Source organism: Jaculus jaculus, chromosome 1, assembly GCF_020740685.1.
Source record: "Jaculus jaculus isolate mJacJac1 chromosome 1, mJacJac1.mat.Y.cur, whole genome shotgun sequence".
NCBI lineage: Eukaryota > Metazoa > Chordata > Mammalia > Rodentia > Dipodidae > Jaculus > Jaculus jaculus.
The window spans coordinates 223,304,317-223,321,735 of record NC_059102.1 but is presented as its reverse complement, the minus strand read 5'-3'; the positions used below and the strand labels follow the sequence as shown (position 1 = coordinate 223,321,735).

Below are 17,419 nucleotides of genomic sequence, written 5' to 3'. Positions count from 1 at the left end.
AGGGGCTCGCAAGGCATTCTGGGATTCTGTATTTTACTTCCATTCAGCAAGTGCGGTGATCTCGAGGGAAACACAAGGATGTAGTTGAAGCTGTGCAGAAAGGGGTTCGTGACGTCATCTACACGCGCCGGAAGCGCTCTTCACACGGTCTTCCCCTAGCTGGTGGCAGGAATGGCAGGCTTCGTAGAGCTCGGCCTTTCTTCGTGGCTTGTGGAACAGTGTCGGCAGATGGGGTTGAAGCAGCCCACGCCCGTGCAGATAGGCTGCATCCCCGCTATCCTAGAGGGTGAGTGCAGCCCGGCAGCTTCTCCGAGTCTTCTTGGTTTTTAATGTGCCTCTTCCTCTCCGGAGCTTTGCCCAAAGGAAGGTCATAAGCGTGGGGCGGCCTTGCCTTTGCTGTTTTGGGGATCCTGGCCGCACAGTGTTGGCGGATAGGCTGCGCGAGTAACTCGTGTGTTCGCGTACCGGTGATTGCTCCTCTGAAACTTTCTTAGCCTCTGAGCATAGAGTTTGATGAGTAACTGAAAATTCGATGACACTGATGGGCAGCTTGGCACTGGTTTCACTTTACATGGAATCAGAGGCATTCAGACTCTTGACAAGGTTAGACTCCGTGGCCTTGTAAATACTCTTCTACCCAATTCAGGGTTTTTGTGTTTTTCAATGTAGGGTCTTGCTCTAGTCTAGACTGACCTGGAATTCACTATGTAGTCTCAGGGTGACCTCGAAATCACAGTGATCCTCCTACCTCTGCCTCCTGAGTGCTGGGATTAAAGGTATGTGCCACCACGCCAGGCCCAATTCAGTTTTGGAGTGAGTTGTGGTAGCATGTGCCTGTCATTCAGTCACTGGGAAGTAGAGTTAATAATGAGTGAATAAACATTAGCTGTTGCAAATGCCAAAGGGAGCTGTCTGCCTCTGCAGTGTGTTGACTGTTTCGTTTCTGTCCAGGTCGGGACTGTTTAGGCTGTGCGAAGACAGGCAGTGGCAAGACAGCAGCTTTCGTGCTGCCCATCTTGCAGAAGCTGTCTGAGGATCCCTATGGCATCTTCTGCCTTGTCCTGACACCCACCAGGTGAGCCCCTTGGGTGTGAGCTCACCTGCTGTGTTCCCTTTGACAAGTGCCGTTACCTCTTTCTGAGCTACACTTTTTCCTTATGTGAAATGGGACAAAAAATCGTGCCTCCCTCCTTAGGGGTACTGCAGAATCAAGGAAGATGGTGTGTGTACAAAATTCTCAGGAACTGGGGCAAGAGCTGATAGGGTAGAACCTATCAGGGTAAGACTCCTTCCAGCAGTCTTACAGCTAAGAAATAGGATGATGAGTGACCTGTGTGTAGAGGCACAGGAGAGCCAGGGTGTAGAAGGGAGGTTGGGTCAGGTGTGTTAGTGTAGCTTGAATGCACCTCAACTGCCTGGTAGAAGGCTCAAATTGATTTTGAGGGCTCGAGAGTTGGTGCACCTGATGAAGGTCTTGCCACCCAAGTGTAAGCCAGTCTTCTCTAGTTTCCACACTTGTGTGCACATACACACGTGCCAAAACAATTTTTAAGCAGGGCGTGGTGGCACACGCCTTTAATCCCAGCATTCAGGAGGCAGAGGTAGGAGGATCGCCATGAGTTCAAAGCCACCCTGAAACTCCATAGTGAATTCCAGGTCCTCCTGGGCTAGAGTGAGACCCTACCTCGAAAAATCAAAAACAAAAAAACCCACAATTTTTTATTGCCAGGCATGGTGGCACATGCCTTTAATCCTGGCACTCGGGAGGCAGAGGTAGGAGGATCACTATGAGTTCACAGCCATCCATAGTGAATTCCAGGTCTGCCTGGGCTAGAGTGAGACACTATCTTGAAAAACCAAAAACAAACACACAATATAATATTTTTATTTATTTTGCAAGCAGAGAGAAATAGAGAGGAGAGAGTGCCAGGGTTTCCAGCCACTGTAAACAAACTCCAGATACATGCACCACTTTGTACATCTGGCTTTACATGGGTACTGGGGAATAGGACCTGGGCTGTGCAAGCAAATGCCTTTAACCACTGAGCTATCTCTCCAGCCCTGCCAAAATATTTTATTGACAACTTCCATAATTATAGACAATAATCCATGGTAAACCCCCCCCCCCCCCGTTTCCCCTTTGCAACTCCACTCGCCATTATACTCTCCTCCCTCTCAATAAATCTTTTGCCAAAGCATTTAAAAAAAAACAAAGACTTGATTTTGAGGAGGCTGGATATAGGGGCACACACCTGACAGCCCAGCACTGAGAAGCTGCAGGCTGACAGGAGCCAAGGAGGGAGTTGGATAGGAGGTGGGCACAGGCACTTGCTGACCCAGCTGACTCTTCCTGTCCACAGGGAGCTGGCCTACCAAATCGCAGAGCAGTTCCGGGTGCTGGGGAAGCCCCTGGGCCTGAAAGACTGCATCATTGTTGGCGGCATGGGTATGGAGGCTTGGAGTCCAGGGTGGGCTCTAGGTGTTGGAGGCCTGCTGCCTCAGAGCCTCTCACTCCACCTCCCTCTCACTTTCCGTCCCCAGACATGGTAGCCCAAGCGCTGGAGCTGTCCCGGAAGCCACACGTGGTTATTGCCACCCCAGGTCGCCTGGCTGACCACCTGCGCAGCTCCAACACTTTCAGTATAAAGAAGATTCGTTTTCTGGTGAGCTGGCTGGGGGACTGAAACTGAAGTAGGGGACTCCAGGCATGAGATCAGCCTGGGGCACTACTTAATCTATTTAGGCAACTGGTTCCCACTAATTGCCTGGGGAAAAGTACTTGAGACAGACACAGCCTAGCTAGGGCTAGAGATGGAGGGGCAAACCCTCATGGAGGGATAGTACTGTGTAGCCATGTCCAAAACACAGAAAGGTCCAAGTGCTGGGCAGGTGGTGGCACATGCCTTTAATCCTTTAAGCTGAGCACTCAGGAGGCAGAAGTAGGAGAAGATGGCTATGAGTTCAAGGCCAGCCTGGGTGACAGTGAGACCATACCTGGGGTGGGGGGAGAGGTCCAAGCTCTTGAAAGAGTCAGAGAAGACTGGGCGGCTGGGGTAGAGCATTGGTAGCACCCAGGTTCCATTCCCCCCCTGCAGGTGATGGATGAGGCAGACCGACTGCTGGAGCAGGGTTGCACTGACTTCACAGCAGACCTGGAGACCATCCTGGAGGCTGTGCCGGTGCACAGGCAGACACTGCTCTTCAGTGCAACGCTGACCGACACACTCAAGGAGCTGCAGGGTCTGGCCACCAATCAGCCCTTCTTTTGGGAGGCACAGGCCCCGTGAGTCTGAAGCCTTGGGCAGGGTCACACCAGAGGGCAGGGCAATCGAAAGGGAAACTGAGGCTCCTGTTCTTCTGCCACCAGCGTGCGCACAGTGGAGCAGCTGGACCAGCGCTATGTGCTGGTGCCCGAGAAGGTCAAGGATGCATACCTGGTGCACTTGATCCAGAGTTTCCAGGATGAGCATGAAGATTGGTCCATCATCATCTTCACCAACACCTGCAAGTGAGCACAGCACTTACAAGGCTGAGGCAGGAGAATCAGGAGTCCTAGGCCAGTCTGGGCTATATGTGAGACCCTATCTCAAACAAATAAAATAATCTACCTTGAGTCAGGATAGAAGGGCAGAAATAGGAGGGTGCATGTGGATCCTCTCCCAGAAGAGGAAAGGTTGGCTGCAGGATGGCCATCAGGCACAGTACAATCCCATAGATTACCTGATAGTTTTTTTTTGTTGTTGTTGTTTTGTTTTGTTTTTGAGGTAGAGTTTCACTCTAGCTCAGGCTGACCTGGAATTCACTGTGTAGCCTCAGGATGGCCTCAACTCATGGTGTTCTTCTTACCCTAGTGCTGGGATTAAAGGCAAAGGCATGTGCCACCACACCCAGCCAGTTCTTTTTATGTCAGAGCATCAGAGTCAGGGCTGTTTCTTGTTGGTTCTGGTTCTGGGAAGGGACTGGTAGCCAGGCAGGACCCCTGACATCCATGCTTCTAAGCCACACAAGGCCACCTAGGTGGTGTCTTGGGCTGGGTGGGGAAGGACACCGATAGCCACCCTGTTTCCACCAGGATGTGCCAAGTCCTGTGCATGATGCTGCGCAAGTTCAGTTTCCCCACAGTGGCGCTGCACTCCATGATGAAGCAGGTGAGAGTCAGCTGCCAACAGCCCCATCCCAGGTGCCCTCTCCCCTTTGACCACCTGTCCCTTCTGGTCTTGGGGGCACCTTTCTCAGTGGACCCTGGGTTCCAGCATGGTAGGGTCTGTCCTAGGCCACCACCATACTCATGAACATCTCCCCTATGCCACAGAAAGAACGTTTTGCCGCCCTCGCCAAGTTCAAATCGAGCATCTACCGGATCCTCATTGCCACAGATGTGGCTTCGAGGTGAGTGGCTACCAGCCTAGCCCCTGTGGTGGTGCTTGAGTGGAGACAGGGAGGCTGGGCAGGCTGTCTCTGCCCCAGTTTCCCCACCTGGACAAAACAGCTGACCAGCCTGTGCTTCTAGGGGTTTGGACATTCCTGCAGTGCAGGTGGTCATTAATCACAACACCCCCGGGCTCCCCAAGATCTATATCCACCGAGTTGGACGCACGGCACGTGCAGGTGAGCCATTCAGCCCTAGTTGAACTAAAGTTGTGTCCTGATGGGATTGGTAGGCTCCAGCACACTTGCCAGGGACCCCCAGGGGCATCTGCAAGTTAAAGGGGTCCGTTTTTCAAATGCAAGGCAGGGCTGGCATGCATCTCAGTGGGTTTCAGCCCAGCACCATAGGGTAGTCCTGCTCTACTAGTGGATCATGGCACATCACCTGCATTTTCCTACCAGCACCTGGAAGCAGGGGCCATGCCTCCTTCAGGCTCTGGTGTCCCAGCTCAGCCCCTTAGAATGATGCTGGCATCCATCTGCCACTGGCCCTGCTGCAAGGAGCATGGCACCCTTGAGATTCCCTTAGCCCTGGGCTAGAAGAGGCATGGCTGCTGGGGTTATACAGCCTGGTCACATCCACTATGGGGGCCCCCTTGCTCACCACATGGTGGAAACAAGAGTGATAATGTCATTTGTGATCATGCTGAGCTATCGGCTTCATCAGCTGATGTAACAAAGGCCAAGCCCTCTACCAGCCATGCCAGAAGGGCAAAGCCATGTCACCCGCCCTCATATAAGGCCAATCTGGTAGAGTTGCCTTCCAGTGTCCTGCAGTTCCCCCTGGGCATAGCCAGTATCCACAGAGGGCCCTATGGGAGGAGTCCACACTCTGAGCTAGTCCCACCCCACTGAGGGTTTGTTTGTTTGTTTGTTTGTTTATTTATTTATTTATTGAGGTAGAATTTCACTGTAGCCCAAGCTGGCCTGGAATTCACTATGTAGTCTCAGGGTGGCCTTAAACTCATAGTGCTCCTCCTACCTCTGCCTCCCGAGTGCTGGGATTAAAGGCATGTGCCACCCCCCCCCCCTCCAGTCCCACTGAGTTCTTGTTCTGCACCTCTCAAGAGAAGCTTGGAGTCCAGAACTGCTTCTGTGCCTCATGTCTTGTAACAGCTGTGTCCCCGCAGGACGGCAGGGGCAGGCCATCACACTGGTGACACAGTATGACATCCACCTGGTGCACGCCATCGAGGAGCAGATCAGTGAGTCTTCTGGATCTGGGACAGCACACCCAAGCAGGGGAGATTGTGTCCTGGAACACCCACCCATTTCTTTTGTGGGTGTAAATCAGTACAGGAGTCCAAGACTGGGTCCAATCCAGTGTTGCTAAAAAGACATTCCCCACGGGGCTACTAGCCACTGACAGGTACATCAAGGGTTTTTCAGGTGGGAGTAGCTGTTTCTGGTCATCTGGCCTGATGTGGGACTCTACAGTGGTACCCATCTAGAACAGAGCCACAGATGGTCAGATCAGTCACTACAGGTCATTCCAAAGTTCAGCAACACCATGCTTTCTTCTTTGTTGTTTTCTGAAACCAGGTCTTGCCTAGAAGTCTCAGGCGTAGTGATCCGCCTGCCTCAGACCCCTAAAAAGCTGTGACTACAGGCTTTATGTCTGAAATTCCTAGTCTGCCTGTCTCACCCTCACCTGGCACGCCAGTCAGCCTTGCACTCTCTGCTACATGGGGAACTTCCTATGTGGTAGAGCCCCACTCACTACTATGACACCCTGTTGTCCCCACAGAGAAGCAGCTGGAGGAGCTGGCAGTGGAGGAGACCAGGGTTCTGCAGATCCTCACCCAGGTCAACGTAGTGCGGAGGGAGTGTGAGATTGTGAGTATGGGCAGGGGCTTCCTCTGGATCGGGGCTGTAATGACAGGTGTGCCCCTTCTCCCCCATGACCTGCCTATCCCTCCTAGAAACTGGAGGCAGCCCATTTTGATGAAAAGAAAGAGATTAACAAGCGGAAACAGCTGATCCTGGAAGGGAAGGTGAGACTAGGCGGAGGGGCGTGGTTGATGGGTGGGTTAGGGTTGTTGAAAAGGGGTTTGGAAGTTGGGCATAGTGATGCACACCTTTAATCTCAGCACTCAGGAGGCAGAGGTAGGAGGACTGCTGTGAATTTAAGGCCACCCTGAGATTACATAGTGAATTCCAGGTCAGTCTGGGCTAGAGCAAGACCCTTTGAAAAACCAAGAAAAAAGAAAAGGGATTGGTAGTGGGACATGGCGGTACATTTAGTCCCAGCAGTCATTCAGGAGACGGAAGTAGGATTGCTGTGAGGTGAGGTCAGCCTGGGATAGAATGAGACTATCTGGGGTGGGGGTGGGATGGGAAGAAAAGAAAGAAAATGGGTCTGGGAGAGCTTGTGATGGAATGTCGGAATGTTCACTGGTTGGTTGGGGGCGGGCAGGCAGGCATGGTCAGGTGCAGGTATGACAGGTGGGGCTGCTTGGAAGGGTATGGTTAGGTTGGGAGGGCAGGGTTCTCTCGGAGATCCACCAGCTCAGCCCCCTGCATGTGCTTGCTAGGACCCCGATCTGGAGGCCAAACGAAAGGCTGAGCTGGCCAAGATCAAACAGAAGAACCGTCGCTTCAAAGAGAAGGTAAAACAGAGGCTGCAACGACAGAAGGCTGAAGGGGCCAGCAGAAATGGTAGCCTACCACAGGGCCAATCCAGGTCTCTCACGACCACGGCATCCACACAGGACCCAGCCTGACCAGCCTAGGACTCCTTACTGAAGATCCTTCCTGGGGCACTTGTACAGCCCTGGCGTCTCTCTTCCTAGAACTCAGTCTGGTCTCTCAAGTAGATTCCAGATTTCCAGATCTGTGTCCCTTAGCTCAAGCCTGGGCCACCTCCCAGGGGTCCTGCTGGACTCCAAAAGGACACAGTACCCTTTTATTTATTTTTTTTTTGAGGCAGGGTCTCACTCACCCAGGCTGACCTGGAACACACTCTAGCCCAAGCTAGCCTTGACCTCATGGCAATCTTTCTACCTAGCTTCCAGAATGCTATGATTAAATTTGTACCACACACTCAGCTTTCAATAAAAGATCTTTTAACTGTTGGGTCTGACCCCTGTGGGGCAAAATAGGTAGGGGTGGCCACCTCAGTCTTCAGGTTCCCCCAGAAACTCCTTGCCCCCAGCCAAAGGCCACATGAGTGGTCTGTTCCGCGCCCACCCTAGTACATGAGTTTTGATCCGCCAGGCTGGAGTAGAAGGTTGGAACCTGGCAGGGTGGTGGGTAGGGGGACAGGCACACAACATGGCTATGGCTTGCAGTTGTCAGCGGACTGGGCAAAGAGGCCGGCGAGGGTAGGTGCCAACATGATACACACACTGTTGCATAGAAATGTAATCTGGGCACCAGCGCACCCCAGTGGTTCTAGAAATCTAACAGCGCAAAGCAACAGCCCACCAATGCCCATCAGAATGGGGCCCCTGATCCTGGCCAGAGTGAGGGGCCTCCTTTGCCGCCCACAGCCAGTCTGTGACCTGATGGGACCCATCCTCCAAGATCCAGCCCCAAAGGGCCATGGGCTCAGGGCGCTGCCTCAGCCAAGCGTGCCAGGCCTTCCCTGAGTTCGCTCAGCTCAAACAGCCTGACGTCCAGCAGCTGCGCCGCCCGGCCCACCTCGGCCCGTGCCCGGGCCCTCTCTGCCCGTGCCTCCTCCAGGCTGCGCTCTGTGGCACGCAGCTGGTGCTCCAGCTCTGCGTTGCGCGTCTCCAGGTCCTGCAGGAGGAAGGAGGGCAGGGCTGGGGACTCCTACAGGGCTTGCTGGATTGTCACTAGGCCTGCTTCATGGTCTCAACACACCCTGCTCCCCAGTTGTTTTGAACATTCAAAAAATGAATCTAGTCTTTCCTCTGCAGCAAGCCCTCCCAGAACTCCCTGTCACTAGAGTAAAATACATCCCCCCAGATGGTCTTTCTTCACACCTCCCAGCCTATGCATGTTCTGTCCCCGCTGCCCATTAGATAATAAGGAACCTTTTCTCCCTGGGAATATTTTGAAGACACAGGGTGCTTTAACACCTGCATATGTTGGACACACTGCAAAAACTCAACATTTGTTGGCTGAAGCCATTAGTGAAAGAAGTCAGGCAGATGCCAGTTTAAATGCTGCCTGTGACCCCAGGCTGGGTGCATGGGAAGATTTGATGAGGTCAAGCACTGGATTTCAGCGAGGACTCAAAACTGCTTATTGAACTGTCCCCCTAACATTCTATGGAGCACACAGTGGGTGCAGTCCTGGCTTTCTCAACCTCAGATGAAGAAACAGGTTAAGAGTATCCTGCCCCAAGGGCTGCCTCATACCCCACATTGTCAACCACACACCTGAACCTTCTGCTGAGTTTCCTCATGCTCAGTGGTGTCGGGGGCTTCTCGGGTCCCAGCAGTCTGATTCTTAAGCGTCTGGATCTCCTATAAGAAAGAAGGGTCCCTAGAGTCTCTTCAGGGTCCTCTGCATCTCCAGGCGAGGGAAGGGAAGGCCCCAGGACCCCTCCCCATGGGAGCTCACCTGATCCTTGGTTTGCACCTGTGCCTCCAACTGCTCCACAGACTGGCTGGGTGCCTCCTTCTCACTGGCCTCCTGTGGCTCCAAAGCTGCCTGGGCCTCTAGCTCAGCCACCTGCATCCACAGGGAGCTGACCTCAGTCTGTACTGTCCCACTTTCCTCCTCTGGGCCACTCACACTTGGAGGGTATTAGACCCCCTGAGGGGTTTGTTGTCTCAGACCCCCCCTTTTTATTTACTTATTTATCTTGGTTTTTCAAGGTAGGGTCTTGCTCTAGCCCAAGCTGACCTGAAACTCATTATGTAGTCTCAGGGTGGACTCCACCTCTGCCTCCCGAGTGCTGGGATTAAAGGCGTACACCACCATGCCTGACACCCGTTTTTAGTGCAAGATACTAAGTTCCAAGAAGTGACCTGCTGATGTCCCATAGCCAGACTCTGACCCCAGGGTGGATAGATAGGATGTGTGGACATGAGATCTGAAGTTGCCATGGCTGGGGATAGGAAGAATAGGAGCTCTCTTACCCGCTGCCTCAGCCGCTCAGCCTCTGAACGCTGGGCCTCCAGCTGCTGCCTCCATTGGGCAGCGGCTGCGTTGGCTTCCCGGAGGGCCCCAGCCAGCTTGTTGTTGCTGTCTTGTAGTGCAAAGAATTCGGCTTCCCACTGCACCTCACCCACAGAGCTATAGAGACCAAGTGGAGACATGGGTTCAGGAGAAAGACACTGGCAGGGGGCATAGTGACAGACTTGGGGCATGACCAGGGCAATATCTGACGGGGGCCTTGTTGGAGCAGGAGGGCATAAACAACCCTGAGCCAGAGACCTTTCAAAATGGGCATGTGGAAGGCTGGATGGTTCATTATAGTGCTTGCTGGGCTGGAGAGTTGGCTTAGTGGTTAAGGTGCTTGCCTGCAAAGCTGAAGGACCCAGGTTTGATTCTCCAGGACCTACACAGGCCAGATTCTACATCTGGCACATGCGTCTGGAGTTCACTGGCAGCAGCTGAAGGCCCTAGCATGCCCATTCTCTTTCTCCCTACCGCTTTCTCTCATATAAATAAATGTTTTTTAAAAAGAGCTTGCTTTAGCCTGACAGCCCAGGTTTGATTGCCCAGTAACCACATAAAGCCAGATGCACAAAGCGGCACTACCATCTGGAGTCTGCAGCAGCAGGAGGTCCAGGTGCACCCATTCTCTCTCCAATAAATAAATAGGTTTTGTTTTTGAGGTTTTTTTTTTTTAAAGATTTATTTTATTAATTTATTAGAGACAGAGAGAGAGAATGGGTGTGCCAGGGCCTCTAGCCACTGCAAACAAACTCTAGACACATGTACCACCATGTGCATCTGGCTTACGTGCGAGTTTCAGAATCAAACCTGGGTCCTTAGACTTCACAGGCAAGTGCCTTAATCACTAAGCCATCTTATCAGCCCTGTTTTTGGTTTCTCGAGGTAGGGTCTTACTCTAGCCCAGGCTGACTTGGAGTTCACTGTGTAGTCTCAGGGAGGCCTTGAACTCACAGCAATCCACCCAGCTAGTTTTTGGTTTTTTTTTTTTTAATTTATTTACTTGAGAGAGAAAGGGGCAGTGAGAGACAGAATGGGTGTGCCAGGGCCTTGTGCTGATGCAAACTCCAGACTCATGTGCCTTGTTGTGCATCTGGCTTACATGGATCCTGAGGAATAGAAACTGGGTCCTTTGGCTTTGCAGACGAATGCCTTAACCACTAAGCCCTAGTTTGTTTGTTTATTTACTGAGAGAGAGAATGAATGAGCACACCAGGGCCTCTAGCCAGTGCAAACGAAATCCAGACACACGTGCCACCATATGCATCTGGCTTATGTGGGATCAGAGAATCAAACCTGGGTCCTTAGGTTTCCCAGGAAAGTGTCTTAACCGCTAAACCATCTCTACAGGTCTGGTTTTTTTTTTTTTTTTAATGGACATGTAGACCAGGGTGTAGTGGCTAATGCCGGTCATACCAGCACTTGGCAAGGCTGAGGCAGGAGGACAATGCAATGGAACTGTCCTTTAGACTAAATACTGTGTTCCAGGCCAACCTGGCTTACACACAGTAAGACGCTGTCTCAAAAGATAAATAAATACAAGGGGTACGTGATGATAATCCAAGAAACAGAAAACAGATGGGGAACAGTCCATGAGAGCGTGGTCACATGGCATGAAACGCAGGAACAAAGTGAAACCAAGCTTGAGATGGTCAGGGGCAGGTGCTTTGGAGCTGCAGGTTGGCTTCTGGATAGGGTATGATCTGGATCCCCATCATTCCATCAGGAGAAGGGCCCACATATTGGACAACAGCTGCATTGGATTTGCAGCAACTTGTTTTGGAGCCCACGAGGCCCACCTGGCATAGCCACACCGTGCTTTGTAAGTCCCTGACATGGACACACCATAACTACCAAGCCCTCACATGTCCTGCCACCACTTCCATTTCACCTCTTGTCACATCCGAAGGACACTTTGCCCCTCTGCCATCACCCCATGCGCTGGGCATATCCCTTTATCCCTGGTGCAGCCATCATCCCCGCTAGCATCACAACACGCCCCAAGTCAGGCCTCTCCCAATCTCCGCCCACCCAGTCCACGCCCTCTTTTAGACTAGCCCCGCCCCTCACTCACCCCTCCGACAGCATCTTCTTCAGCCGCTCGCGCTCCATGGGACCAGGGGCGTCTGCGCTCTGGCTGCGGAACAGCTTCTCCTCTCCCGGGCCATTGGTGCTGACGATAGGGCTCGGGGGCACCTGGGGGAGGGGTCGAAAATGGGGTTAGGTCATGTTTGAGGTTACCTGAGTTCCCCTTGTCACCCTCCATAGCTCCCTGGCCCCCCACCACGCCTGGCTCTTTCCTTTTCTCTTTCTCTCTCTCTCTGCTTCCAAATAATAAAGTATTTTTAAAATGGGGGCACACACATTTAATCTCAGCATTTGGAAGGCAGAGGTTGGAGGATCGCCATGTGTTTCAGGCCAGCCTGAGACTACACAGTGAATTCCAGGTCAGTCTGGGCTAGAGGGTGACCCTACCTCGAAAAACCACAAAAACAAAATGATAAAATAAATCTAATAAAACCCCCAACTATACATTCATTACTCTGTCCTTTTGTCACTGGGTATCTTTCCTGACCCTAGACAAGGGCAGGACCCTCCCACTGGTACCCAAAGCACCTCCTCTGGCCCAGGATTTGCACCAGGAATGCATCTGCTTTACCACCATCCCTTGCAGCAGTCCCAACAAGACCTATGCTATAGTGACACACTCCACTGGGAGTCTAATTGTAGGTTAACTGTGAGTGTTTTGTCTCTGGCACCAGCAGCATATGATATTAAAGCAGTGTGTGGCAGACTCAGGACAAAGAACAGGGAATGCTGACCTGGTGGGAGGCAAGCCCCAGGGCAGGGCTGTTGAACTCTCCGCCTTCCTGAGATTTCTCCCTGGCCAGCCTTGCAGCTTCTTTCACTTCCTGGAACTTCTCAGCAAACTGAGGGAGCAGAAGTAGAGCAGTCAGCAATCCCCAGCCAGCATTCCTTCACAGAAGAGACCTTAGGATCCACATATGTGCCCTTCCTTCATGAACTCAAAGGGAAGGCAGTTTGGAAAAGAACGTCCCATGAGCTTGGTATGAGGGTGACAGTGACTGTACTGAGCCACACTAAGAAAGGCTCGAATGAGGCCTGTAATCCCAGCCACTAGGCAGGACTGAGGCAGGGGAATCTCTTGAACCCAAGAGTTTGGTGCCAGTCTGGGCCATACACACACATCAAGACGCCTAAAGAAAGAAATAAGCCTAGTGTGAAGGCTCACACCTGTGACCCCAGCACTGGGAGGTTGAGTCACGTTATGAGTTGGAAGCCTAAAGTGAGACTCTGTCTCAAAAATAAGGCCTAAACCAGGCGTGGTGGTGCACGCCTTTAGTCCCAGCACTTGGGAGACAGAGGTAGGATTGCTATGAGTTTGAGGCCACCCTGAGACTACAGAGTTAATTCCAGGTCAGCCTGGGCCAGAGTGAGACCCTACCTTGAAAAACTAAAAAAAAAAAAAGGCCTCAATGTCAGGGTGTGGTGGCACATGTCTTTAATCCCAGCACTCTGGGAGACAGAGGCAGGAGGATCACTGAGAGAGTTCAAGACCCTGAGATTACCAAATCAGCCTGGGATACAGTGAGACCCTACCTCAAGAAAAAAAAAAAAAAGCCTGGAGAGATGGCTTAATAGTTAAGGCACTTGCCAGAAAAGCCAAAGGACCCTGGTTCAATTTCCCTGTATCCACATAAAGGTAGACACATAAGGTGGTACATGCATATGGAGTTCTTTTGCAGTGGTTGGAGGCCCTGGCATGCCCATTCTCTATCTGCCTTTCTCTCAAATAAATATATGAGTATTTTTTTTTTTTTTTTTTTTTTTTTGGTTTTTCGAGGTAGGGTCTCACTCTGGCTCAGGCTGACCTGGAATTCACTATGTAGTCTCAGGGTGGCCTCGAACTCTCGGCGATCCTCCTACCTCTGCCTCCCGAGTGCTGGGATTAAAGGCTTTTTTTTTTTTTTTAAAGAGGTGCATGTGTCTAGAATTCGATTACATATAGTAGCAAGAAGCCTTGGCAAACCCATGTGCACTCTCTCAATTAAATAAATTAAATTAGCTGGGCGTGGTAGCACACACCTTTAATCCCAGCACTCGAGAAGCAGAGGTAGGATTGCCATGAGTTCGAGGCCACCCTGAGATTACAGAGTGAATTCCAGGTCAGCCTGAGCTAGAGCGAGAGACTATCTAGAAAAAAAAAAAAAAAAAGTACGATCTCACTCGCCCAGGCTGGGATTAAAGGTATGTGCCAACACACCTGGCCTTAGAATTTTTTCTTCATTTATTTATTAGAGAGAGAGATAATGGGTATACTAAAGCCTCTAGCCACTGCAAATGAACTCCAGACACATCATGTACACCTGGCTTATGTGGATACTGGGGAATTGAACCTGGGTTCTTCAGCTTCATAGGTAAGTGCCTTAATTGCTAAACCATCTGTTCAGTCTCTAAAAAATTTTTTTAAAAAAATAAACAGTGGGGGCTGGAGAGATGGCTTAGCAGTTAAAGACACTTGCTTGCAAAGCCTGACAATCTGAGTTCAGTTACCCAGTACCCATGCAAAGCCAGATGCACAAAGTGACACATGGGCCTAGAGTTTGTATGCAGGGCCAGGAGGCCCTGGCCCACCCATAATCACACTCTATTTGCCTATTTCTCTGTCTCTCTCTCTCTCTCTTTCAAATAAATAAGTAAAAATATAAATTAAATAAGCAATGGGTGAAGTACAGAAGCCAGAGGCTAGAGAAGGCCCTGGAAGTGTCCAGCACAGACCAAGCCTCCCCTGGAGGCTCCAAAGAAGGGTGAGGTGTGTACAAACTTGAAGCAAGTGGCCAGCAGAATGGGCCTCCAACCATGGACCTGCAAGAGACCATGTATGATTCTATGTGCTCATTCTACAACTGGGAAGATGGAGGCTAGCCCCTCAGCATTAGAGAAAGGCCTAACATGCCAGGACTCCAGCATACCTGGGTCAGATGCTGCTCAGAAGCAAAGCCCAGGCCATAGACGGTGTTGGCACGACTGTCTGCCCACTGCCCAAACTTCTGGGAGGTTTTGGTGAAGGTCATATTGGGGGTGACAGTGCTGTTGATGATGGCCTGTGGGGACAAAATTCAAGGTCAATGGCAGTGATACCTTGGACCTGGCCTGTTGTCCCAGCCACTTGGAAGGCTGAGGCAGGAGTAAGGTTCAAGGCCAGCCTTGGCTTGTCTCAAATGAAATTTTACAAAAAGGGTGGGGGGGGGCATGAGAGATGTCTCAGAGGTTAAAGGTGCTTGCTTGCAAAGTCTATTGGCCAGGGTTCAATTCCCAGTGGACAATTAACGCCAGACACACAAAGTGACAGATGTGTCTGGAGTTTGTTAGCAGAGGCAGGAGCTCCTGACAAGCCTATACTCTCTCTAATATTTAATAAAAGGGGGTACTGGGGCTGCCTAGAATTCCCAGAGGGTCTGGGGGCGTGGCTCTGTGGTTGAGCACCTGGCCTAGCAAGCCTAATGAATGAGCACCTCTGACAGGTCTCTGTCTTGCTCCCTTCCACCAGCAGTTTCTAGAGGAATAATCTGAGGCCTGGAAAGACTCATTATTCCCCATCCCCCAGATCACCCAACAAGGCAGAGGCAGACTCTGGCTCCTGAAGACCCCTGCAAAACCTTCCCCACACCTTGGCACCCCCAATGCTGATGATGCGGTAGACATTGCGGGTGGCATCATAGAAGTAGGAAACAGTGAGCGCGTGCTTGCCAGCGGGGATCCAGTTTCTCTTGGTGGTGGGGTCAATCTGGAACACGTGAGCCCGGGTGCTGAAGATTGGCTGTTCCCTTAAGGAGGACAGACAGAGTGCTCAGGGTGATCCAGGAACCGCCATGGGGCTCAGACCAGGCCAGGGTAGATGGGCGCTCACCTGGCTGTGGACATTGGTCAAGCTGGGCTGGTTGGGCTCTAAGGGGCAGCCAGAGGGGTGACAGTAGTGGCTGGTTTGTTCCCTGGGGAGAGAAGTTTGTGAGCGCTCCTCAGGCAGTGCTGAGAACAAGCAAGCTGGTCAGAATCCATTGCCAGAACAATCACAAAACCCAGAGTCAGTAATGATAGTTCGGAGCAAAAGCAAGAGGACTCCATTTTCCTCCATTTGGGGGAAACAATTGTGTTGGGTGAAATTTGACGGGAAGTGGGAGGAGTGACAGGGTACCCCTCAACTCTTGGGGCAGAAGACAGCTCTGACAGGAGCCAAGTGGTCCCTGGTACCCCAATACAAACCTCTGTCATCCTAGTTACAGGCCCCCAGTGAGGGCCTTCCATCAAAAACTAGGGCATAGCCAGGTGTGGTGGCGCACGCCTTTAATCCCAGTAGTCTGGAGGCAGAGGTAGGAGGATTGCCATGAATTTGAGGCCACCCTGAGATTACACAGTGAATTCCAGGTCAGCCTGGGCAAGAGTGAGACCTTACAAAAAAAAAAAGGAAACTGTAAGCCAGGTGTGCTAATGCACACCTTTCATCCCAGCACTGAGGAGGTTGAGGCAGGAGGATTACCGTGAGTTCAAGGACAGGCAGGACTACAAAATGAGACCCTGTATCCAAGAAAAAGAAAAAAAAAAAAAAAAACACCACAAACTATACCAAATAACCCCAGTGCCCACCATGGAGGCATGGCAGGATACAGAATTGTGACAAAGTGGCTCCCCAGCCTCACTATCAGCCCAGAAAGCAAGCAGCAGTGCTGGGCACCCCTAAATGTTCAAGTAGGGGAGAGGGATCCCCAAGCCAGGAGCCTCTGAGGTCAGAAGGGGGATGCCCCCCCATGCTGTCCCGGGCAGCTGCTATCCTGGTCACAGGGTCTGAAATCAGAGGCCCCGAGGGGGGAGGGGTGGCAGCTCCGGCCTGGGTCCGTGGCAGGTCCTGCGCCAAGCAGGGGTTCATTGGGGCGGAGGGGGTATCCTAGGGTCTCAGGAACCCGGGCCTTTCCGGTCCGGCAGCTCTTGCCCCGACTTGCAGCGTTTGGAGAAAGTTACTCACCAAGTAGTCACGCGCCTGGCCGACGACGGGGCTCGGGGAGGGGGTCCCAATCTCACCCGGGCGAGGTTGTCTGAGAGGCGTCCCAGCCCGGGCCCCTATCCTGACTCGGGATCTGGTCCCCACCCGCATCGGGACACCCCATGCGCGCTCCAACTTCGGATCACCAACGATCCAGCAACTTTCCGTGAGCTCGCGACCGCGGGTGCTGCGCTCCGGGGACTCTGCCTCCGCCAGTCCCAGCTCCGGAACTCCAGGGAACCCCCGGTCGCCCGGGTGCACCGCCCGCACCCCAGCTCCAGAACGCCTCGGAGCGTCTGCAGGACGTAGTCCGCAACCCTGGGAACCCTCCGCATCCCTCGGTCCCAGACCCAGACTTGGGAACTTGGAGGGTTCCCCCCCCCAAGCCCTCAGGACCTTCAGAGTCCGCGCCTCTCCCGGCCCCAAGCTTGGGGGCTCCCGCTCAGGGCCCTTCCCGCCCCGGGACACCGCTCACCCCGCGGTCGGCACCCCGCTGCTGCCCAGCTCCGGCCCGCGCCCTCCGCGCCGCCCGCGCCTTTGTCTGCGCCGCCGCCGCCGCCCGCGCCGCCTCCGGTCCCATCGCGGCGGGTCCCGACGCGGCCGCCGCCCGCCCCGCCTCCCGCCGCTGAGCCGCCCGCGGCGCCCCCTGTCGGCGGTGCGCCAGCCGGGGGGAGGGGCCGCCGGCAGAGGAGGGGCGGGTCCAGGGGAGGGGGAGAGCCCGCAGTTTGGGGGGAGGGATTCAGAGGAGAGGTCCGGAAGGTCTGGGAAGGGACCTAGGGCAGAGGGAGGGGCGCGGGGAGACGAGAGGGGAGGAGGATGGGTGGGAGGGGTACAGAGGGC

The 17,419-nt window shown here is 52.9% G+C and overlaps 2 protein-coding genes across 6 annotated transcripts; one reads left to right on the top strand and one right to left on the bottom strand.

Annotated features, from left to right (window-relative positions):
* Positions 1 to 124: 124 nt before the first annotated feature.
* On the top strand, positions 125 to 7,508 carry Ddx49 (DEAD-box helicase 49). Of its 3 annotated transcripts, none has more exons than XM_045151314.1 (13): positions 125 to 286; positions 952 to 1,075; positions 2,361 to 2,446; positions 2,542 to 2,663; positions 3,096 to 3,283; positions 3,368 to 3,508; positions 4,073 to 4,148; positions 4,313 to 4,389; positions 4,511 to 4,608; positions 5,499 to 5,633; positions 6,176 to 6,264; positions 6,351 to 6,422; positions 6,963 to 7,508. In XM_045151314.1, exons 1-13 carry the CDS (start codon positions 172 to 174, stop codon positions 7,149 to 7,151), a joined length of 1,512 nt encoding a protein of 503 aa, XP_045007249.1. In that variant the 5' UTR covers positions 125 to 171; the 3' UTR covers positions 7,152 to 7,508. The 3 variants fall into 3 exon arrangements, with proteins under 3 accessions (XP_045007249.1, XP_045007261.1, XP_012805969.2); XM_012950515.2 differs by having other exon boundaries at positions 127 to 286; positions 5,559 to 5,633; XM_045151326.1 differs by lacking the exon at positions 5,499 to 5,633 and having other exon boundaries at positions 126 to 286.
* Positions 7,509 to 7,776: 268 nt separating this feature from the next.
* Homer3 (homer scaffold protein 3) lies at positions 7,777 to 17,113 on the bottom strand. Of its 3 annotated transcripts, none has more exons than XM_012950498.2 (10): positions 17,055 to 17,113; positions 15,452 to 15,533; positions 15,212 to 15,368; positions 14,514 to 14,645; positions 12,342 to 12,449; positions 11,594 to 11,715; positions 9,480 to 9,636; positions 8,959 to 9,069; positions 8,775 to 8,861; positions 7,777 to 8,169 (listed from the first exon to the last, which is right to left on the bottom strand). In XM_012950498.2, the coding sequence occupies exons 2-10, from the start codon at positions 15,463 to 15,465 to the stop codon at positions 7,978 to 7,980; spliced, it is 1,080 nt and encodes a 359-aa protein (XP_012805952.2). In that variant the 5' UTR covers positions 15,466 to 15,533; positions 17,055 to 17,113; the 3' UTR covers positions 7,777 to 7,977. The 3 variants fall into 3 exon arrangements, with proteins under 3 accessions (XP_012805952.2, XP_045007272.1, XP_045007281.1); XM_045151337.1 differs by lacking the exon at positions 17,055 to 17,113 and adding an exon at positions 16,562 to 16,781; XM_045151346.1 differs by lacking the exon at positions 17,055 to 17,113 and adding an exon at positions 15,805 to 15,824.
* Between the last annotated feature and the right edge of the window lie 306 nt (positions 17,114 to 17,419).

Bases quoted from the DNA above. Each gene is read 5' to 3' on its own strand.
- Homer3 (XM_012950498.2), bottom strand. The intron at 14,646-15,211 runs GTGTGGGGAAGG...TTGTCCCCACAG, and splicing joins TCAGCATTGGGGGTGCCAAG to GCCATCATCAACAGCACTGT. The intron at 9,637-11,593 runs GTGAGTGAGGGG...TGGTCTCTATAG, and splicing joins AAGAAGATGCTGTCGGAGGG to CTCTGTGGGTGAGGTGCAGT.
- Ddx49 (XM_045151314.1), top strand. From the start codon at position 172: ATGGCAGGCTTCGTAGAGCTCGGCCTTTCTTCGTGGCTTGTGGAACAG. The intron at 4,149-4,312 runs GTGAGAGTCAGC...CCTATGCCACAG, and splicing joins TGCACTCCATGATGAAGCAG to AAAGAACGTTTTGCCGCCCT. The intron at 4,609-5,498 runs GTGAGCCATTCA...ACCTCTCAAGAG, and splicing joins TGGACGCACGGCACGTGCAG to AAGCTTGGAGTCCAGAACTG.